At 38.9% G+C, this 23,749-nt stretch overlaps 1 protein-coding gene across 6 annotated transcripts in view; it reads right to left on the minus strand.

Annotated features, from left to right (window-relative positions):
- UNC79 (unc-79 homolog, NALCN channel complex subunit) overlaps positions 1-23,749 on the minus strand; it is a 111,206-nt gene that overhangs the window by 46,667 nt on the left and 40,790 nt on the right. For 4 of the 6 annotated variants that reach the window (XM_064512149.1, XM_064512147.1, XM_064512151.1 and 1 more), the window contains 11 exons: positions 23,451-23,632; positions 22,711-22,912; positions 20,836-21,015; positions 19,718-19,783; positions 17,702-17,988; positions 13,163-13,345; positions 12,205-12,367; positions 9,028-9,180; positions 6,378-7,601; positions 3,930-4,037; positions 469-585 (listed from right to left, as the gene is read on the minus strand). In XM_064512149.1, coding sequence (XP_064368219.1) covers positions 469-585; positions 3,930-4,037; positions 6,378-7,601; positions 9,028-9,180; positions 12,205-12,367; positions 13,163-13,345; positions 17,702-17,988; positions 19,718-19,783; positions 20,836-21,015; positions 22,711-22,912; positions 23,451-23,632 — 2,865 coding nt within the window. The remainder of the gene's footprint in view (positions 1-468; positions 586-3,929; positions 4,038-6,377; positions 7,602-9,027; positions 9,181-12,204; positions 12,368-13,162; positions 13,346-17,701; positions 17,989-19,717; positions 19,784-20,835; positions 21,016-22,710; positions 22,913-23,450; positions 23,633-23,749) is intronic. The other 2 variants (XM_064512148.1, XM_064512150.1) reach the window with 2 other exon arrangements.

Here is a 23,749-nt window from a genome sequence, read left to right on the forward strand (position 1 = left end):
AAAAACAGGTCAATTACTGACTAGAAGCTTCAAGCCTTCAGTATGAGCTGGCAGAAACTTCTCTAAAGGGAAATGAAACTGGCTGATACAAGGTGCAAATGTTTAGTGTACCAGCACCATTGTAAATGCATATGCAAACAAATGATTCCATGCAGCAGGGATGAAATCCTGTACCTAATGAAGTCAATAGTGATACTTCCATTCCATTCAGTGAGGCCAGGAATTCATCCAAGTAATGTACAAAATAGTGGGGACCACTGTACCAAAGGGGTTATATCCCAATTATTGAACTATACCAATTTATACCGTCTGAGAATCTTGCACCCATTATACAATTCCACTTTAGACCTGAGCTTGATTACTTCTCTCCAATGGCTGAACAGAAATACTCACTTTTTTAATATTGATTGAGACGAAGAATAATTGTTTTAAGGGAATAAAAATAAAGAACAGAGAAATGCAGCTCACCAGTATCCCAGGTGCTGATATTGTGGGGAGCACTAGACTGGTGTTCCAGCTGTCTCTTCATTAGCTGATTCATTGTCAGAGCTCCCAAAGAGCCTCTTTTCATTTGTCTGAACTGAGCTGCAAGTCAGAAATGCAAGAGTTCAGGGGCTCACACAACATGTAAAACTACTCTTATTTCCTGATCTTACCAATCAGGAAGAGATAAATACTGACAGGACATGAATTGCTTGCTATGAGGATCTTGCTCAAGGCAATATGCACTTCTCACACAATTATATGGGATGAAATTCTGGCCTCAGATATATATATCATAAATGACTTGGATCCAAGATCTCACCCACTATGCCAATTGTCAGTGCCTTTTTGTCACATGTCATGAAAGCTCTTCAAAACACCAGATATCTGTGAGGTGTAAGACACCACCACAAAGCTCCCATGCTGACGGGTGATAAATATACACTTGAATCTCACTTGCATGCAACGTGCTGAGTAAGAAAGCTCAATCTCCACCCAGCAAAGTATGGGGGAGTACTCTATTCTTGCTCACTGGAGAAAAAACATTCACTGACTGCAAACCATCAGCACCCTTCGTGGGTAAGGCAATGTGAACAGGCCTCCTGAATACCCACCACTCGGGCATAACACTGCACATTCTTCTGAAGAATGAGGCCAGCACACCTTTGCAGATAGGTCCCCACCTTTATAACTTCCTTTGTTCTACCTTTTCTCCTCACCATTCCTCTTATATGACTATACCTACCAAGGAACTAGCATTTGCTGTTTTCTCATTTGGCTATTTACAGTACTTCTTTAAATGGGCATTACTTTGTGTTTTAACAGATGTCTCACTGGACAATGCTCCCAGAAAAAACACACTGTAGGCTTATAATTTAGGACTGCTATTGTCATGTATTTTCTCAGTCCTTAAATGCAAGAAGAAACAGATCACACAACGCTCCTGACTTTCTTACTTTTCTCTTTCATAGGAGAGGTCATATTGAACGAGCATAACACATTCACTTCACCAGTTGAGTCTGAACAATGTATTTCTGCCACTGAAACCAAAATCATGGTTCACAGCGTGAAGACAGTCTTAGACCCCAGTTAAACATGGCATGTGAGACTGTGCTTACATGCATCTCCATCAAGCAAAGCTTTTGAATATGTTGCCTTAAGTATACATTTAAGTGCTTTCCTGGATGCTTTGAGTGCTTCCTTAAAGCAAGGATAACAAAACAAAATCTTCTTCTTATGATCATTTTCATCTACAACTACATCCAACATCATTTAAAAACAGTATTAATGTGGTACATCAGGTGGTTTAGTTCTAAAATTCCTAGTAATAACCGGCTAAGCTTTGAAAATAAACCCAGTCTTTCACACTATTAACTGCAATAAAAAACTACCAACAAGGGATAAACCACAATTTTCCAAAAGCTTTAAGGGGTTCAGTGTCTTGGTCCTAAACTGGCTCTACTCATTTTGTAACTGAAAGTTTCAAATTCAGAGAAAGCAGAGAATTTCCTAGCAAAACAAATACAGGCACAGGGTAATAATAAGCACAACAACAACTTCAGTGGGAATCTGCACGCTGAAAACAACTTTATTAGGAGAAGTATTTTAAGTTTTCCCTCATTATTTCCTTCCAATGCATCAGAGTACATTTTAACTCTATTTTTGGTCCAAGTACAACAAACTCCTCCAACCCTGCTGCAAAACAGTCCTTGTAGAACTGAACCAAACCAAGAGACCATTCAATGTTTGACTTTAAGTTATTTTGCAGCTGCCTTTCATATCAAATTAGGAGTAAAATATAATCTTCATCGTCTCCAGGGCAAGGATTTTAAATAGATGCTTTATCACTTTATCAAGCACAGAATTTCCTGATGAAAGAACAGCAATTAACGTTAGAACTGACAAGACTGCTTGGAGTGCAGATGACTGTCAAAATCTAGAAAATTATCTCTTTGAATTTTCTTAACAGCTTTTATGATTGTAATTAAAACTTTTCATGCATATTTCACATTATCAGACTACTGTTGAGCAGGTTTAGATTTCCAGGGTTATTTACCTGATTTTTTTCAGGGACAGCTGTGATTTCAAATATTGAAGAAAAAAATCCAAAAAACAAAAAACCCAGAAACCTGCAAGCCTTGGAGACACATTAGAGCCAGGCTGGTTGCTGCAGAATAGCAAGGGACTTTTCATGCCTATGACTGATCAGAGAGAGGGGGAGGAAAGCTTTCCTTGAAAAGATTTTTGACAGGTAACCTAACAACTGTGAGAGGACAGATAACTTTCATATATTAGCTGGTGATACTTTCATGTGTTAGCTAGTGATCTGGTCATTCATTCTTCCATTTCCGTGGAATTCTCTACACAAAAAGAGAAGTCCAAAGGCAGTATCTTCCCATGACAACTGTTTGATGACATATGCTTTCTGTGGCCATGCACTGGCTATATAAGCAACGTTACCTATTTGTGTTATAGGAAGTGCCTTGTGCTGACAATCACGATCGGGTCTTATTATACTAAGCACTGTAAAGGCTCATAGTAAAACACCAAAAATATTTCAATCTGAATAGACAAGAGGCACAACGGAAGTATTAATGCCTGCTTTTTACAATTAGAAACTGAGGAACACAGAAAGAAGAAAGGCATACTTACAAAGGAATTTAGGCTGTATATGATGTTGGTACTATTCCAGAGTCCATATACTGGAATTTACAGAAATACCTAGGACTCAGGGAAACCAGACAGAGATACATCCTAACTAGCACCCCTTTCACTACTTTAGTAAATTCCATCTGGGTCACTAGGTAGCCAAAAAATGTTCAACGCAGACTATGAGACGCACATCACACATGATGCTTGTGGTAAAACTGGAGAGGAAACCTGCATTCTGAGTCCTTATCTGGCATTTTCACAGTAACATCATCCTTTAACAGGCCAGATACCCCTTCCAATCAAATCAGCAGATGCTAAATTTCAGAAATTAAGTTAACTTTTCTACATCAATCTGAAAGTCCCGTTCACTGAGACTGAGCTGATCTAGCAGCTCACTGTTGTCGAAGCAGGTCACCACTTCCCCTCCCTTTTCTACCAGCAGTAGTCTTGCCCCATCAACCCTCAGATGCATAACTTAACACTATCTAGATGGACATGCTGTTCTGGATTCTGTGAAGGTGTTCCAAGAAGTCTCTTCTCTTAAGCTGCCATCTTCTCTAAGGCAGGAAAACCACATTTGTCAAGTTTGCCATTTCACAACAGAAAATTCCGCAGCCACTAACTGCTAACATCCTGCTGACCATCAGAGATAACTGACCTAACCTGAATACCTAACATAGCTGTATTTCCAAGTATCAGTAACATTCAGGAGGAAGCATTTGCCATATACTTTATGTATCTGATGTACAAGTGCAGCAACCGAGATATAGTCCTCAAAACAGTGGTAAACTTACTTGACATGGAAGAGTGAATACTTGTCTCTGGCACACCTGCTTCAAGGGTTGGTGCAGAAGATGATTCTCTGGGCATTTCCAGAGTTGAAAGTCCTTTCGCAGCAGGATCTGCATATAGAAATGGTGCTTAAATTCTCAGGATTTAGAATCAATAAACATTTTCCATCAGCTTTCTCCCTGGATGCCTTTTTCACATCTTTTCAATCTTCCTTTTTCCATCTGGCATTCCCCGCAGTTTTAAAATGATTCAGTGTGTGGTAATTATTAAAGAGGCATAGGGGTCTTATTACTTAAATCATTGTTCAAAGGAGTCTTGTATGTATGGCTCTTAGAGTTCAGAATTAATAAATGCACACAGAATTTGATTTTGATCCCACTCAGAGGGTGATCATTAGGACCACCAACATAGAAAAGAGAGATGTATCACTGATGTAAACCTAGTTTAAGTGATAGACTAGCATCTTTTAAAAGCTTTATCTCCAACGGTTTTCGTCCAAAAGGTTGTCAACCTAGCAGTTGATCATAAAGATTCAAAGAACAGAAGGACTCATTAAAAACACTATTAAAGCTAACGTTTCATTTTATGATAACCGATATTGTCAATATAGAAAGAATAAAGCAAAAAAGTATTGCTGCCCAATTTCAACATATCCAATACAAAATGAATATGCATTTGTGCTGTAAAAAGTCTCATGCAGGGAACTCTGTACCCCAGAATTGTTCACTTGAAGAAACAACCCATTAGGATATTTAATTCATAGATCAGAAGCCTTTCTAAACAATATGCAAATATAATTGAAGTCTTATTCAAGCTTAGACAGCCAAAATTATAACTGGCAAATTATAATGGTGATGTTAAGGCTACATAAATGAATTACAATAAATATGTTCTCAAATAAACTAATCAATAAGGATAAACAAAGCAAAACAGAACTTATAAAGAGAGAAACTAATCTGCCCAAATCACTGAATTACCTAGTTATCTGAATTGCCGGTATCAACCTATAACATCCATGAATACTTAATGAGTCATTGTGAATGTTTTACGCTCCTCTTGGATGACAGATGCATGTAACTAAACAACTATCACATGAGTAAACGCTATAATTCTAGGTTCCAGGTGGTGTGTCAGAACTGGGGCAGCCTTTCCAAGCACAGTTCCAAGGATGTTAGCAAACTTATGCATGAAAACTAGTCCTTTCTGATTGCCAAAAGGTAAAAAAGCATCTGAGTCTAAACATGCAGTTCTGTTATGGCCATTATTCTGTAAGAACCTATGTGGAAGGTTCAGAAGCACTTGCTTTTTATTTGTTTTACAAAGTGGCAGAAGTTCTTTAGCTTACTGGAACCACAATGGGACGTCAGGCCTCAAACATAAAGGGAACAGCATAACTATGATCAAACTGAATGATTTGTCCATGCAAAATTGAAACATCATAATTTCATGAATCATAGTAAGAAATTTTAGTATGGTTCCCAGAAAGAAGTGAGGTCAAGAATATATATGTATCACCCCTCTCTTTACTGGCAACAAAGAACTGAAGCCTGAGGAATGTTTTCCTTTTTTATATTAATAGCAACAGTGACTGGTAAAATGTCAATAACTGAAATATCCTGAAAGAAAAAACAGCCACAGAAGTGAGGAGGCAGCAGAATACACACCTTGAAATTGTTTTTTACATATCCAATTGGGATCTGAACGCCCAGTTAAAATACACTCCTCCTCCACCTGAAAAACTAAGTAACAAAATCTTGTACTGAAATGACCTACATGATACACAGGGATACACAGAAATAAGGTATGTTTTTTCCCATAAACTATGCTTGAACTTTAAATCTTTGACAAAAACAGGCCTTATAAACTTTGTAAACATCCATGTACAAAGAAGGCCAAAAAATTCTTTAGTGTATAAAAACAAAATATGAGGAAATATCTGAACCTAAAGGCAAACTGCAGTTATTTCCAATTGCTCTTAGTTCTGACGAAGCCTACAGTCTGCCCCATTTTACCCTTATATGATCCAATTTGCTTTCTACTGCCTTGTGTCTGCAGAAGGAAAAGTCCAGTCCGAAAGCACTACACACAAAAGATAGTTAGTGCAGCATGGACTAGATTAACAGGTTTTAAGGATAAAAGGCACAAGTAGGATAATTTTTCTGATATCTTTAATACATGGAGTTCCATTCCCCAACTTTGATGTCAGAGTCAATATTTTTGTGATTGAGCTCAAACTTCCTTTTAAATGGACCCTTCCTCATGTACAATAACTGTCTAACTAGTACATTCCCCTGACAGTTTGTATCAGCAGTGAGGAACAGAAGCCCTAAAAGTATTCAGCTAGCTCAGATCACATCAGATGTTCTATATATGCCTGTCTCTATGCTGATTTGCTGCTAAAAGCTTCACACAATATCAAGCTTTTTCATGCTGTCAATGGTTGAGCTCACCTGTCTCCTTCTGCTCTCCCAGCTTGTCTAGGATGTTAAAGGAAATGTCCAAGTATTCTCTCTGAATGGCACTCACAGCAATCTTCCTCTGCTTCCTCTGGCGGGGAACAATCTGGATCTTAAATTCTGACTCCTCAGCCTCCTCCTCCTGTTTCTGCTCCATATTTTGTTCAGTGTCAGACTCTGTGTTGGTGTCAAGTTTATCACTTTCTGTTTGGTTTTCAGAATCCTCAGGAACTTTAATAAGGACTGTTTTAACATTTGGGCTTGGAATTGCTCCACTAGGTCTAATTTCCTCCACACTGAACTCAGAGTTATCATCAAGGGACAGTTCTGGAAGGGCAAATGACTTCTGCAGCAGGTCCCTTTTCTGTTTCAGTGTCAGTGAGTTCCCACAGGACACGTCCTGAAGTTCCTCTGGCTTAGCTAAATCTGAAGAGTCTTTTTGATCTCTGGGAGAAATGGAAGGGATCTCCTCTTTTCCTCCTGAAGCACTGTTGCTTGCATCCTTGGAACTAAAGTCTCTGGAGCAATCTTCAATGCTGAACTGGACCAGAGGGGTTGTGCTGAGGCTGAGTGCAGAGGCATTGATAGGAGTTGAGGGAGATGACACGGCAGTTTTGGCAGCAACCTCGTCGTTTAAGCGGTTTGTTGCTTCTTCTTCTTCATCGCTCTCCACTATTCTAAGCGGAGGAAGTGGTTCAAAGACTAAAGAGTCACTGTCTGAAGTAGAGAGGACTGAATGCTTTTCAGGACCCGATGTTGAGTCAGAGGACAAATCTATCAGATCTAAATCCTCCTTGGGATCAGAAGGTTTAACCGGAGAGTCCACTTTCACTTCATAGGTTTCCATGCAGTTTAACCTGACTTCTGGTATGACAGGTCTTCTTGTTTCCTGAAAACTCTCTGTAGGAGGGGGATTTTCTTGTGTTTCTATATTTTCAGTTTTGGTAGAAGAATTCTGCCGAGATCGTCCATAATCATTCTGTCTGTGCATGGTGTAAGCAGCAGGGACAGGTGGTTTTTCTAAGTCACATCGGTCTATGCAGGACTTCCTACGATGTTCATCTAATGTAAACAACAGGGAGTCTGCATTCCCTATATCAAGAGATTTTTGTTTTAGAGAGCGCAGTTTTTTTTTCTGAATGCTTTCTTCTCTCACACAGCGTAGAATACTGTCTTGTAAGGCCCCCGTCTCTCTATATTCAGCCAGCTCTATTTCACCTGATTAAAACAGAAAGAGCTGATACTATCTCAGTTGGAGACTTTTGGCAGGTATTTTCATTTTCATCTCACAATTCAGCATGTAACTGGCATTTCAGATAGAAACCCAGTATTAGTTGCACATCAGTCAAAACTGCTGAAGATTTGTTTTAACCTCAGAGCTATATTACATAGATTTTTACAACAAACAACAAAAACGTTACTATATAAATAATTCTACTCATCCTGGACAGATGTACCCTGAAGATGGTCCACTTGATCTTATGTATCAAATAGAAGATGGTGCAGAACAGTAATTTCTGCAGCCACTTGGGATGGCTGCCTTATGCATGAGAGGTGAAACAACAAATGAGTTACACAGATAACCTCAAAGAGTTTTCAATACAATCTTTGATTACAGCATTGTGCACAATGCATATTAGAGCACATCTATGTATTATTTATGGCAGCACAGGTAGGCTTAACCAGGGTGCTTCTAATTCAAGAAGTGAGGGTAGCAATAGCAGTGAGGATGTGGCAGCACAAGATTCAGCACAGACAGCTGTCCAGAAAATTATTCCTCCAGAAATCTTAGTTGCTAGTCTCTGCTGGGGTCTATCTCATCTCATAGTCATAGTTTCCCATCCTAACAGCAGTAAAGCGAGCACAGGTATGCTCACTGGTGCTACCACTGGACTTATATTCTGCCATGTGAACATTTAAAAACATTATCATTAATGACATGTATCCGAGTAACACATAATATCCCTGATGATTATCAGCCCCATATTTCAAAACACTCCACATATCAGTCACCATGCGAAAAAGCTTCAAGAAAAGTTAAAGCAGATGTTTGTTCTAGTCAGAATGTTTTTCTCCCCACGCAAATATTTGGAAGAAAAAAAAGAGAGAGAGAGAGCAGGGAAGCTCTTTGATGCTTTAATTTTTAGGATGTTCATTTCAGAATCCTAAATCTGTAAACAGAACTCTTTTCTATTTTTTGGAAACCGGCAATTGATTCTTTTATCTAATGAAAAACTAGCATATTTGTAGCAACAAAATTTGCTTGTCCTAGAGTTCCACACAAAGAAAAAGCCAATTTCTGTGAAAAAAAATTAATTTGAACAAAAATTTTCAACCAAATGGTAGAAAAAGATTACAACAAGCCTTCTTAAGAAACCTTCCGATATTCTAAAGAGCTTAAGTTTTCAGAAAACAACTGCTGATTTTACATGTTTTCATTAAACATGTTTACATGTTTCATTTTGGAGTGTCTATTTTGAGATGCCTTGAAGAGAATTCATTTCAGAGAAATGGAGAGTACCTGCTCTCAAAAATCAGTCTCTTTGTATTTAAATTATGCAGTGCAACAAAAGCTTCAAAAAAAGGTGATAGCTTGAATCTAACATGTATTTCTGCATGAGTTTATGCTGATAAAAATTCATACTTCTCTGAGCATTCATCTCAACTGGTTGATATTTCACCATTTTGCTGCCACCAATTCTTTTCAGTCTTGCAAAGAAAGTTTGAGACTCTTTATTGCAAGGTCCAGTTGGTGTATCATGAATATCAGATTCATCAAAAACACTGTCTTCCTCTGCTGGAGAAAGAAAAACCATTAATACTCTTAAGAGAGTGCAGCTCCTTGAATGAAAAACAGTCTATGTAACAAATCCTCAGCTAGTTTAAATTAGTTTTTAATTGGAAAATGAAGAATCATCTGAAGTTTGTAAAGAAATGCATATCCCAAGTATATCCTTTGCCATTCTTGTTGCATTTTGATTTTTTAAGGTCTGAAAGGACAGAGGTAAATGGAAAAATACAATACAATGCAACAAAAGTATGCCAAAGCTTTTACCATTATAACCTGATTTTTTTCTACTAATAAGACAACAGATTCTTTAGAAGGAAGAAAAACAGTAGACCTGGACACCGACTTTAGTATATAACTGACCATAGCGCTCAATGAGAATTAGTATATTGAAAGAGATAGGAATTAGTACAAGAACTGCAAAGTGAGTAATGAACTAGCAAAATAGGAAAGTGAAAAAAAATTGAAGGAGTTCACTTGTGGAGTTCTACAAGAACGGTCTTAGCACCAGTTTTTAAATATTTCAGTCAGCCACTTGGAGAGAAAATACAGGAGTGTGTTATTAAATCTACAATACAAAAATACAAATATGACCAACATAAGGAGGATCCTAGGAAGCCAGTAATAGTAATAGAATGAGATCTAACTATGAATAATGAGATGATTGATGTAGGATGTAATAGCAAAACATTATGCTCTAATTTGAGACCTTGCAGTTGGAGATGGCAGAGAAGAAGAAAGATCCAAGTCTATTCATCCATCAAACAATTACCATATGTCACTTGTATGAAACAACTACAAAAAGGGAAAAATCCAAGTCTGTCATGTATCTAGTGAGGCACCTCCAAGGAAACAAGAAACACTACTAGGGCATTAAAGTAAATAAAGCACTCATCTTAAGAGAAGAACCAAAAAGAGTTTGCCTTGTTTACTCTAGTAAATAAACATTGAGGGGGACTGTGTTTGGTGTCTAGGAATGAAGAGGAGACAAGTAAGCCCAAGAGTAATAATGTCTTAAAACTGAAGACATAAACTAGACATTAATATATTTAACTTTGAAATTGGCGGAAAGTTTCTATTAGATGTGAAATTATGGAACACCACCTAAAAGCATCAAGCGCCAACCGATAAGATGAAACCAGAAAATTAACAAAATTAGTTGATAATACAGATTTCTGCAGGGACTGGGCTTAATGAGCTGGGAGATCACTTTTAGCTCTATGTCGTATGCATCAAATTTCCCCCCCAGTCTTTCTCACAGGATTCATCAGCAGCTCTACAACAATCTGTACGCTTGCCATGAGCCCAGTCACAAAGTGCAGCAGAAAAATTAGGACAGATGTTCAGTACTGGGAAAATCCATTGTTGGCACAGGGATTTTTGCTGCCTAACAACAAAATTCTCATGCTGATCATCTAAACATCACCTTTACTGAGGACAGCAGCTCACATACTACCTGGCTAGAGACTAAACCAGCCTCCTTAGGAAAGGTGAAAGGGGCTTCAGCTTTCCACATGCCTATGGAATGATGTTGCTGCTTCTTGCAGGTGGAGGAAAACTTCTGTACATCCTCTTTTTGCCCTTCCATACAACTTCAGCAAAGGAGGAGATTCACCCCTTTGATTAAGTCAGCATTTACAAAGTAAGAGTTTGCCCTTTTATAGTCCTTTACCTCTGAGCAGTCCCAAACCCTTCATAACAAGCTTTGGGAAGCAAGTAAATGTTATTCACTCACCCTACTTTAAACTTGGGGAAACAGTGATGAAGTGAGACAAAAGGCCATCCAGGAAATCAAGGTCAGATCCAGGATTGAAACACCAGATCTTCTAAACCTAACTTGGTACTCACTGAACAGCAAGTTGAGTATCTAAGCACTTCACTTAGTCTTGGAAACTTCTCATAATCAACCCAGACACAGAATCCACTTCATAAATGTGTTACTACTACCCTTAATGTTCTGAAATCACCCTAACTCACTTCTACAGCTTAAAGCAAAGATAAATTCATGGCAAGTTCACAGTTATCTGAAGCCTAGCTTCAGTTTTAGCTTTTCAGCTAAAATTTGTGCTAGCCTTTTGCACACTAGGAAGACTGTTTGAAAAGGAGGATGTAAATAATAAATGACTAAAAGGTAGCTGTAGTTTAACATCAAAAGAACCTTTTAAGCTTTGATCAGATAAACTTATCACATATTAAACTTTGCAATTGTAGGGAATCGCATTCAGTGACACATATTACTTCTCGGGACCTAAATTTACACCAGCTCACAACATCACAGTACCTTTGTTACAGCTGGCAAGCACATACAGAAAAGTTAACAACTGGACACAGATTCTGGGGGTGGAAGCATGCTCCTCTGCCCTTAGACATCTACATCATACATGTTTGTATCTAGGCTAGGTCAACTTCAGATCCTTTCACAGTCAGAGAGAAAACAAACCATAGACTGATTTATCATCTTCATATTTCAACATCTACTATTTGCTACTATACATGTTACTATAAACTAGGTACTATATAGCATTCACTATTTTGACCATCTGCTTTGGGATGAAATGATATGCACTCCAAAAGTCCCTGTTTTTCCTCTTAACTCTGGATTCTAGACAGCTAGCATATACAGATGTCTACACTTAGTCAGATGAAACCCACTCCCAAAATCTGAAAATAGCCTCAACATGGTAACAGGTTGATTGTGTCTCCTGTGTGTGGGCATGATTCTCCATCATCAAATTTGCAAGCAGTTAATATTTTTGTAAAAAAAGACCAAGGACTAGCCAGGCATGGTGACTGAACTAGTAAGTCTTAGGTACACTCCTCCAAGTTAGGCTGCCATGCTACGCTCAGCCTCCAGACAAATAGTGCATTTCTGTTCCTATAGATGGCTATAGTTGATCAGATCAATCACACCTTGGTCTTCATTCTGAGACCTATGTTCTAAATTCAGACCACACATACCCTTTATCTACAACAGCAGTGACACTTAATGAACTAAATCAAAGAGTATCATAAAAATGAGAGTGCTTAAAATACCTTTTTCCTTTTCACTGTATCGGCTTATGTTACTGTTGTCACTATACAGAGGACCAGCAGTTGCATGGGGCTTGCAGCTGTGATATTGAGCATTGAGGGTATTGACTGTGATGTGGATTAGGTGAAGTACAATCTTGCTGATTTCACAGTCTCTATAGGGGTACTGTTGAGTGAAAGGGAAAAACTTCAGCTTAAAAACTAACTTTGGATAAACATTTAGGCAGTAAAATACAAAAATGACAAGAATATTGTCAGCTGGATGCCCTTTGCCTTACTTTGGTCGTACATTTCTAAATACATCACAAGAAGCAGGACTGTTTTCAGCTTTGTACAGATATTTATTACAGATATTTCCTTGCCTTTTTAATTACAAAACCAATTATTAATAATACTGAAAAAGGTCATATCAGAACTGTTCTCCAAAAACTCTGTTTCAATCTGCATGTTAACATTCACTGCTAGTGTCTCTACTTCCTTGCACACCCTATATGCCAGCTAGAACCTTGTTAAACATATCAAAAGCATTTATGTCTTCATTTCTGCATGTAAACACACTGTATTTTAATAACACTTCCTAAAAACATTACTTAACTAAAGAATAAAAGTTGTTAAGCTGACCCCTCCCATTTAAAAGTTACCCAATTTTTAAAAATCAGTTCTAAGTTACATAGACTATTATCCATGACCTTTCCTGTCTATCAGCTTTTGGAACTTTATACAGTATTTTCTCAGGTAACTGTATGAAAGACAACACAGACAGCAAGAGGAACAGGTCACTAGCACAGATGAAAGTGTAAACTACTTGAGACAAATTAAAATTAAATACACAGAGTAAGAAAACCAAAGAAGAGAAACTCTTTATAGTTCCTTTCACTTGCAGTAGATTTAGGTGCTCTAGCAAGTAAATTTCACTTTGAAGTGTGAGTTTTAAGGTGGATGGCATTTTAAGGCCACTCACCTTATAAAGAATGACAAGTAAAGCCTTTAACCACATCTGCCGAATGTGAGGCTTGAGGGACCAGAGGGAGCAGCGAGGAGGCTGCTGAAAGTAATGCCTTAGCTGAGGACAAGTGCAATATTTCAACACCTGCACCACCAAGGGAAGAAGGTGTTTTCCAAGGTTGATGTTATAGTCCATCACCTGAAAAGAATATTAGCACAGGAGTTAGTTCACCAAAATCAACAATGCTGATGTTGAAAGGCAAAATACCTAATGCAGTTTAAATATTAGTTAAGTGAAAAGAAGCATATTTTTAAGGCAGTCTCACTATTAAGTAGAAACTTGCCAGCTTGCCAGTTTGTAACAACTCTGTGTTGCATATATTCCTTTGTAATGAAACTGTTGGTTTGTTACCTACCACTGCAAAAAGACACACTTGACAGCACCTACCTGCAACTACCTGCAAGCTCCACCCAGCAAGACCTACAGACAAAGTAAGCATCAACACTCACTCCAAAGCCTTTTAAAGTATCTTTCTGGGAGACGGTGAGTCCAGCCAGGCATGATTGTGTGAGATGTACACAACTGCCAACCTGCAAACACATACAAGCCAGGTGTGTAATGTGGCTCAGCTGACCAAACTTTGCTGTTTTTAATGACATCCTTCTGCAATACAGCTGTCCAAAAGCTAAGGAAAGTGAAAAGTGGGCTCCTACAGTCTTGTGTTAAGCTGCAAGGCAACAAATTAACTAAACTGTTTAATGACTTCTTTTAACCATACAAACAGTAATTGTTGAACCGTCAACAAAAAATAGGCATATTTCTCACTTAAACACTCTCCTTGTACTGAAAGATTTCAGTACATTTTATTCCATGACAGAATTACTATTCAAATCATTTTACATCACTTTCACCTTTAAAAGTTAATGGACTTCTCATGGCCAGCACCAGTTATGAAAAGGGAAAACAGTCTTCCATAGTAATTCTGTGACTTAAAAAACTTTTCTCCAGCAGCTAATCACCGCTATAAGACACTTCCCAAAACTGTTTGGCGCTATGAAATTAAATAACCCTTTTTATTTTACTGTAGAAAAGTCTTCCTTTAGCTAGATATACAAAATGACACAGAAAAAGATGTGTTCTAAAAAGCATTTATCTGGCAGAGTCTATATTGCAATGTTCATTGGAATGTCTATAGAATAAATGATGCTGGGATAGCATAGTATTAAACCATAGTTTGATCATGCCTCAACAGACAAAACCATATTATGGTATATCCCATGTTTAACAGACATGAACAATTGTGAGAGGGGTTTTTTTTATATAATTATCACTGCCAGTTTTCATTAATTTCTCATCAGTCTTGCAACATTAGCTGTTTTTTCTTAAGCCAAATATTCTGGAATCATGTAATCAGCCAAGAATCCCACTCTTCACTATAGCAAAGATTTGCACGTGGCTGAGAAGTTGTGAAGGAAGTCAAATATTTAACTCCTAAACGATCCATGAATAAAGCTAATAAAAAATATCCAGCTATAGAAAGTGTTCATCATTTTTAAGTGCTGGTGTTGCTGTAGCCAGGTTGCTATCGCTACTGCTAGCCAAAAGCCTTGCCTCCTTCATGAACCTGGCATGAACATGCCACTTGGTGCCTATCTTATAGGCTTGCCTCCTGACAGTTAGCCACGGTGCGGGCATAAATTCTCTCTGACACGACACAATTGTGTTTTATATTGACACTGCATTGCTAATTTTCATTACTTTTCATCAATCTTGCAATATTAGCTGGTTTTCTTTAAAGCTATATGTCCTGGAATCAGCAGCTGAACTAGATCATAGCCAGGATCGACATAGCCCTTGCCTTTGACACTGATAGTTACCTAGGGAGATAAAACAGCAGAACAAGCAAACACCTGTGCATCCCCTAAAATCTATCACCTCCCATGATATGCAGTTTAAATGGACTTAGCACTTTATCAGGAGCCCTGTACATCTAAACAGACACAAACATTGCTTATCATCCACATCATCCCTTTCCTTCAGAGCTGTATATCTGCTTTTTGATTTTCTTTTTATTAGATCATGCGGACAAGCCTAATTTGCAAACACAAAATTCATCTCCCAAGTTCCCTCCTGAACAGGCTAATTAGAGGTTTTTTCCCCATAAAATCCTCTAGTTCAGTGTGCAACTGTCTTAGATTTTCCTGCTGTGTGCACAGAGGTAAAGAGATGAATCCCATGCCTATCCATGTAGGGTTGCCCTGTCGATCAGATGGCATATATCACCAAACATGGTTCTGCCCTGCAAGAACCATGTGCCCTCAGGCTGAACTATGGTTATATAGCATGGTTTGGACAAAGTCATCCATACAAGGAAGACAGAGCTCTGCCTTAACACAGTACATCCTGTAATGCAGACAGGCCTTCAGTTCAGTAGACACATTTTTTTAATATGTCATAGGCGGACTTAGAAGAAATGACGCTACAAATCCTGAGCAGAACTCAGCCTGGGATGTGGAGCAGAGCACTGCACTGCTAGGTTCCCACACACGCCGTACTTCCCCCCAGACAGGACTGTACAACACTGCCACCATGCGGGGCAATGCTGAACTGACTTCAAGCAGCAAAACATTTCTCCATTTGCTGCTAAGGAGGGAAAAAAGGCATTTTATGCTTTCAAAAGTTCCAAATACTCAGATTTTATGATGCAAAATGTTAACAAAAGTCTTTGATAATGTTTTCTTGAACTGATCATTCCAACCAAGTTTGTAATTAAAATCAAGGAACCGGCAAGTTAGTCCAGTCCCAATGTCTGCAGAGCTGATAGTGGAAAGCAAGTAAATATTACCTGGGGGAGGGGGATGTAACTGGAAAAGATTTTTTTTCCTTTTTTTTAATAAAAAGTTCCATACAGACTTTTCATTCTGCAAATGTATACTGGGATTGCATCAAATAGCATTTCTTTTGCAACAAAGGAGATTCCCAACAGAACACATCCTTACAGCTAAGAAAAAATGCCCCCAGAAAAACGAATTAGAGTTTTGACACCTACAACATGGAGAAAAAATCTTGGCCCACTGAAGTCCTCTGACAAACTCCATTTGATTTCAGTGGAGCCAGGATTCATCCATGAAGCTTATCACACAGAAACGATGAATTTGGCTATCCTGTTTAGAAACAGAAGAGGAAAGGCAGGGCTGATGTTTAGAGGGGCAGTAAGTAGTACTTCTGAAAATCAGGTCATTTAAGATGTTTGTCTGAAGTTTGGGGATCCAGACTTGGAAAATGTGCAGAAAAGTATGGAAGATACTGCCCTATGATGTAAACGGCCACTTCTGGAGGCCTGGACCTCCTTTCACATGCTTCATCTTAACACTGTACAAGTGAAAGACGAGCCAGGAACAACATACAGCAATGCTGCCCCCCAAGACAGTCAATCAGAATGCATTTGCAGCTATCCAGCTTACACTGACACCTCCTATTTTGCCTGCTGGAACATAGATACTTGACTTCTCCACAACTATGAAAGTTTATGCAAGTTATCTTCATTACAATAAAGATTCAAGATAGTCAAAAATACCACTCCTTCCAGTGTATGGAACCAGAAAACCCTACTAAGAAGTGAGGTTACAGGAGAGGTAAGGACAGCTTTGAGCAATGTTTGAACTTTACAACAGGCATTTTAAGAGCTTGGTGGATATATAAAGCAATAATACTCTCTTCTCCCCTAAGGTAATTCTTATGGGATACTGTGATGAGGAGAAAGTCTTGTGGAATTATGGAATTGATGAAGCTTCTTCATCATAAACAATAAGAATATTCTGCAAGTGTGCAATGCTTTTCAGCATCACAAAAAATGCTCTTTCATTAAGAATCAAGCCTCAGAAGAGGCTTGTGATATCAGGAATAACTGCCATCCTTACTTTAAAGATGGAGAAAGAAGGTACAAGGCAAGTGCTCAAAGTCATTTATCATAGCAGTACAGATTATAGTATAGAAAGTGGCATCACTCCCTGGAAAGGGAGAAAAGAAGTTTCTGGCACACTCTAAGGAAGGAGGATAGTGAGTCTCTCCTGCAAAGCGAGGAATGTCAGAAAGGTTACAGATTATTCACACAGGGGACAGGCAAGGGCTCATGGCTCCCAGGTCTTCCTCAGGGGGAAAGCAGGAAATGATACGTGAGGAAAGTGAGGTACTCAAAGGCTAGGGAAAGAGGGTAAGGGGCATTTGGGGGCAGTCTCTCTTGCAATGTAGCAAGTTCAGAGCACTAGCATGAAGGTATTTAGCATCCTTCTCAGTAACCATTTACTTTTACACTCCCAAGCAAAACTCCACAGAAAGCACTTAATTAGACTAGACAGAGCTTTCTGAATGGTAAAGATGCAAGTAGCCTTCCTCGTTCCCAGATTCACCTCAGCAGTTGAGGAGGTGTTAAGTAGAGTAAAATAGAGTTACCACGCTCAGCCATTATTTTGGTACAAAGAGGGCTGTGCTACTGCCATTTCAACCACAAGTAAAGAGAAATAGCTGCAAACGGTAGTCAGCGCCTTCACCTACTTGTGCTATTCCAGCAATAAAAGCATTAAAGCAGGTTGAAACGCGCATTTTCTGTGGTGCAATCATGAAGCATCCTTCCTGCTGATCATAGCCAAGCAAGACATACAGATGGCGCTTGACTGTGTTGAAAGCCTTAGCGCTGCTGATGTCCGACTCAGCGCTGCTCTCATCCTTTGCCATGAACTTCATGAGCACAGTAATCAGCTGGTGGACAGTCTGGTGATCAATCCCAGCATCCTCTGGCAGCAGATCTTTTATTGTATTATCATTCTCTGGGGAGGGTTGTCCTATCAGTACAAGAGAGACATTGGTGACATTCTGCCCATTTCTCAGCTTTCTCACAAAAAGCAGCAGGTATTTCACACATCAGTGTATCAGGTTCTTTTTTTACTAATTATGAAAATGTGAATGGCTACAGCAAAGAATGTAATGACAAACATGGTCTGTTAAGCAGTAGTTTAGATAAAATGCTTCTCTACAAATGAAATGCACACCTCACTTTCACTAGAATAATTAACACAGAGAAGACAGAATACTCTTCAGGACAGCATCACAAAGACGGAGATACTTGAAATTTAAGTTTTTAATTACACCATTAATTTTAATTTGTTCATTAAATACCATTAATGTTAATCAGGTAACAATTAATTTTAATTGTTACTAAAATATATTCTGATGAATTTTCTGATCTGTGGTTAAAAATCTGTTTAATGACAAATAATTGTGAGATTTTAAAAAGAAGTAATAAGTGCTGCGCAGGAAGAGAGGGAAAGCCATTTGTCTTCTGGTTTTCAAAGTATCTACGATAAGTCTAAATCACACTATCAGAGTTTTTTTCATATCAGTGATTATTAGGTACTTATTTACAACTTTTTTTATACATGCATTTTAGTGAAAAATGAAATTTGCTGTTTGGATAATGACCTGAACCGAGGTCTAGGAACCTGAACCTAGAAACTGAGGCTTTAAAATAGCAAAATATGTCTAATAAAATCATAATGGCTGAGAATGTCTATTGTGAGACTGACACTTCTCATGTGACAGGTTTCTTTAACCCTAACATAGGGAATGGTGCTAAAAAATAAAGAACAATCACTTGCTTTCGTATCTGCTTTTCGCACCTTTATTTCACTTGCTCTTTCTATAACCCTGGGACAATCTGCACATATGTTCTGTAGGGACGGGTTGATTATCAGCTCTCACTGGACTGATATGATAGGGCTATAAACAGTGCTAATTCACATACTCTCCTAATCCATTTCATATCTCAAGGTTAGTGCCTATGTGGCAAGGCATTCTCCTGTTCAATTAATCACCCAGTAAACTGATCTGTTCTGATTGTGAATCTGTGTCTGTTGAAAATATTGCAAGTCCTGAAGAAAGAAGTTAAAAGATCTGAAACGGAGATTTCCAGATGGTCAGTGTACACAGGGCTCAACCAGAGCAAGAAATGTCAGTGATCATCATTATTTAGAAATTATATACTTGGGCCCTGCTGAGCTAGCTATTCTACAAATGGTTGACAGAAGGGCTGCATCTTCACAAAATGTTGTCAGTAAACAAAAAATAAGGGACTCAGGATGGCCAGAAGTATACAGAGGGGACAACTACAACTTCTAGTACCTGCATTCAAAAGCATTCTATCTACTGGCTCTCTAAAAGCTGAACATGAAAGATCAACCTGAACATAGGTTACTCATTGGGCCTGCCCACTTAAGATTTGCTAGTTCCTGTGGGCAATGAAACACAGAAGGGTGAGACAGTAGCCCCACAACTGACTGCTCTGAATAATCTCCCCCAGTCCTGAAGTACTATTTACAGTTGGGGGCACTTTTCAGTACAGACCTAGAGTAAAACTTGAATTTACACCTTGTGGAACCACACTGAGACACCTGAATCACTCAGCCTTTTAGATAGCTTGCATCTTGCATAAGTTTATCCTCTGAGTCAGCAAGAAAGGCAGCACTAGTGCTTGCTTTTCCTGTTCCATTGAAGCATCCCCCTTTTCTTACCTACCTGGTGTTTGGTCTGGTGTTCCACCAAGTGTTGGAGCAGACTGCTCATGTCTGGTCAAGCTGACAGCTTAAAAAAAAAAAAGAAAGAAAGAAAAAGAAAAAGAAAAAACCACAAGAACAGCTCTGTTTACATAAGCAGTACTGGCATCTTAACTTTCAGCATATATTCAGTGCTACTATATATACGTTCATTTACTCATGCACTGTTGTCAGGCAGTGAGTGTAACAGTTTGAAACATGTCACTTTTGTGCTCTACAGATTTCGTGCACTGTGTTCTGTAATTCTAGCTTTCTTCATCATTCGGTTTTGCTGGTACAAGAGTCATCACACAGGAGCACCTGTGCAGGATCAGAAGCTGATCAAGAAGGATTACATAAGAGTCCCAAAATATGTTGTTGTCTGGTTTGGAGAAAAGGAATTACCTCAATAACTTCAGCAGTTCATTAGTATCCATGACTGAATGCTATTGTAAGGGTAGGAGCAATGTGAGGAGTCCAATTTGAATGTAAGACTAATTAGCATTTCTAAAATTCTCTAAATGAGAATGGGTAAGCTTTAGTTTTGCTTGCAAAACATCCGTATAGCGCTCCATATAGGCCTATGATTTTCCAGCACCTAAGTTGTCCTCCTATGCAAGATGGCAGGAAGGATTTGTTGCATGTACATTCCTTTCTTGACAAAGGAATTCTGAAGATATCCAACAGCTCATCCAAGACATTAAGAGTTGTTTCTAAGATGTCTAGCAAACACTGTATAAACTGATCAATAATTATAATTAATAAATAAATTAGTAGAGTAATTGTTCTGTGAACACTATATCTATTTTATACAAAATTACTGTGCATTAGCCACAATAAAAAAACTAAGATCTACCACTAGTCTTAAAACATTTTGTTCTGACATTTTAAATAAAGAGAGCATAGACCTAATGTTTGTCTATGTTCTTTGTCAAACTCACTGACTTGTCATCATCTGAATAATGTCCAAATCAATCAGAAATCTAAATTTGCTATCCAGGTTGGATAAATATTGACAATTCCAATGAGTTCCCAGCAATAGGATACAATCCTAAGGGAGAAGATACAGGCGTGTCACAAAAATATAAATAGATACTCAACGAATTTTGGTGGTTAAGGTTTCTGGAAGGGAGAGCGCTCTCTTTGACTCCACTGGTCCCTTCACACTGTCCCTCAGGGAACGCACACTCTTCTGACGATTACGTGCGAAACGAGCCCTCTTGATCTTCCACATTGCTGCATCACTGAGGTTGGCGACATTTGTCCGGACAGCAGTGATAGCTTTGCAAATGCAATTGACCAAGTTAGGATTCATTCCACAGCATGGCGAGGCCCTAATGCTGCCAAGTGCCAAGTGCAACTGGGCCCCAGGTCCCACTGAAGTCAAGAACGCTTCACACAGGTTCAAGGGGTCCATCTGCAAGGAACTCATTTGCATGCGCTCAGTCTAAAATCTGTAAAACCCCAAACCACTTAAGTGCGTTTAAAAAAAATAATGCTGTTCCTTCTTTGTTTATTTAGAGATTGGACAAAACCAGACTCTTGAACCCAAAACCTGAATTTCAGGGTAAGGGAGTAAAAGGTGTCCTCTATTTGAAATGGCAGAAGCCTCATAAGTATGGATCGCATTTAGTGCACTCATATCGAAATGTGGCCGCCTCTAGTTCTACCTCAAACTGAAATGCTGTCCTGCCTACACCTGTCATCCTAGATCTGAACAGTGCCTCCAAAATCCTGTGAGTGTGGTTATGCTTTTCCAGTACTGTTACCAGTAGCATCAGTGCATCTATCTCAATGCAGTCACTAATGTTTTTCTATACTCATGTCTGTGGCACATTCAAGCCCTTTGAGTTTTACTACCCGAGTCACCGAAGCTGGTGACCCCATCCTTTGAACCACATACAGATGTCTTTGAAAAGGCAAAGAGGAAGGTTCAAAAGAATCTTGAAAAGTATCTTTTGCATTTTTTAAATTAAATGCTCTCAAATATTTTTACTTAAAGATGCAGCCCTACATCTGCAGCCAGAGGTGCTAGCAACCACTGCTGAGATTCCCTTCTCAGGCCACAGCAATAGGTCCCAACTTTGGGCCAAGCTACCCACACACAAAGGAGAAAACTTGTTTGCAGCTCCCTCCATTTCCTAGATGGATGCAGCAGCATCACCTGGGCTTTTTTAGGCACAGGGCTTCATATAAGTGCAAGAGGAATCATTAGGCTGTTGATGGAGCATATGCTGTCCAGACAGCTGTTCCCCATCTCCTCCAAGCAAGTCAGATGAAAACAGAACTGGCTCATGACCACCACTTGAGTGAGAAAACTTTTAACTATTCAGCACATTAAACAAACATGCACAGGTTATTATTTTAGCCCCTCCCTTCCAAGTGAATGGAAACAGATACGTAATCTCATCAAGAAACAAAATACGGACAGGACAAACATCTACAGAAGTTTGTTACAATCCAAGCAGGAATAGTTAACCGAGCCCCTGCTCTAAGGTTCCAAGTACCTCTTGTGCCGTGTCCCATGCATTTGTTTGTGCTTTGGGGATCATGCAATTCCTAGAGCTGGGATCATACCTTCATCTGTCTTTGTACAGACCCTTACAGAACTGGGTCAGGCATGATCTAGCCCTTCGGGAATAGTAATGTTAATAGCGTAAGAACTTCTACAAAAGAACAAATAGGTTAATGCAGGTTGCAGCTGATTCATTACAGAACCAGATCATGTTTCAACCAGGGCTGGGAATCACATTCTAGTGAGAGGAAAACACAATGCCCAAACTTGCAATGGAATATATCCTAATCTGCCTTTGGGCAGTCAAGTGTTTACTTTGAGTTATTATCTTCTGACCTGAAAGATTAGTTAGTTTCAGCAAGTTTATGCAGGTGAAGCCTACATCTCTCCCATACCATTGCAGGCAGCTGAAACTCCAGCAGCTGATAAAAGGTGATCAAAATGATTTGGTTTCTGCTTACTTGTTGGGAAAGGGAATTCTTTGTTGCAGTCCAGATGAAGCTGTGCTTCCAGAGACAGGGTCTCAAAGCGATTCACAAAGAACTCCCAGCTCAAAGCTGGAATATCTGCTTTTAGAAAATGAAGTAGCAAAAGCTTACTAAGAATTGTCGGCCTGTCCTTAACAACTGTGTCAAACTGGAAATCAAGGCAGAGGCAGAGACCCTGTGTAGAGAAAAAACACAGAACTGAGATGTGAAATCTATTATAAGTGTTTTTAAAGCAATGGGAGGTCAAAGCTCACAACTTCTATCAATTAATACAGGACAAAGGTTTAGATCCTTTTTCCTAGTGCTTTAAATCAGGAGCAATGCTACTGGTATCAGCAGAAAAGATACGGAGATAAACAAGCACCATATTTAGAATGGTGAATTTTCTACACTGATTTTGAAGAATACAAAGGTATAGGCAAAATTCTGCCTACTGAGCATTTAGTACACACTATCACATTTCAACAACTTTTACAGCTTTCTCCAGTAACAGTCCAAATGCCATCCTAATCTTTGTAGCCAAAGTTGGGGCTAGGGCGCTATCATTTCCCACAGCTATTTTGTGTTTTTGTCAATTATCAAGATCCGTAAGGCTTGTTTTATGAACTATTAACAGTGATGGTGATATTGTACACCTGAACCCCCTTGAACTTTGGGTCAAAACTCAGCTTCCTGTTTGAATGCATATTTTTTGTCTCATATAATGAGCCTACCTGTAAAGCTGGCCTCTTTATGGTGTCAAGTAATAGCCCAGCTCTTGTAGCTACTGCTGGGTTGACATCTTCCACAGCAGTCAGGAAACAGCAGAATGCATGAGCCAAAGAATACTTCAGTAGGTGGTTTTTTGTTACAGAGTGAATATCCAAAAACCTGCACAACACAGCCACCTTCTCCACTGTAGCAGCCATGGCCCGAGACAAAGAAAATATTCATATTAATTTAGGCAATGGCTTCTTTACTAAGTCCTGATTAAGATATAGATATTTTTAGGAGAGGCATATTAGAAAGCAAA

This window comes from Dromaius novaehollandiae, chromosome 5, assembly GCF_036370855.1.
Source record: "Dromaius novaehollandiae isolate bDroNov1 chromosome 5, bDroNov1.hap1, whole genome shotgun sequence".
Lineage (NCBI taxonomy): Eukaryota > Metazoa > Chordata > Aves > Casuariiformes > Dromaiidae > Dromaius > Dromaius novaehollandiae.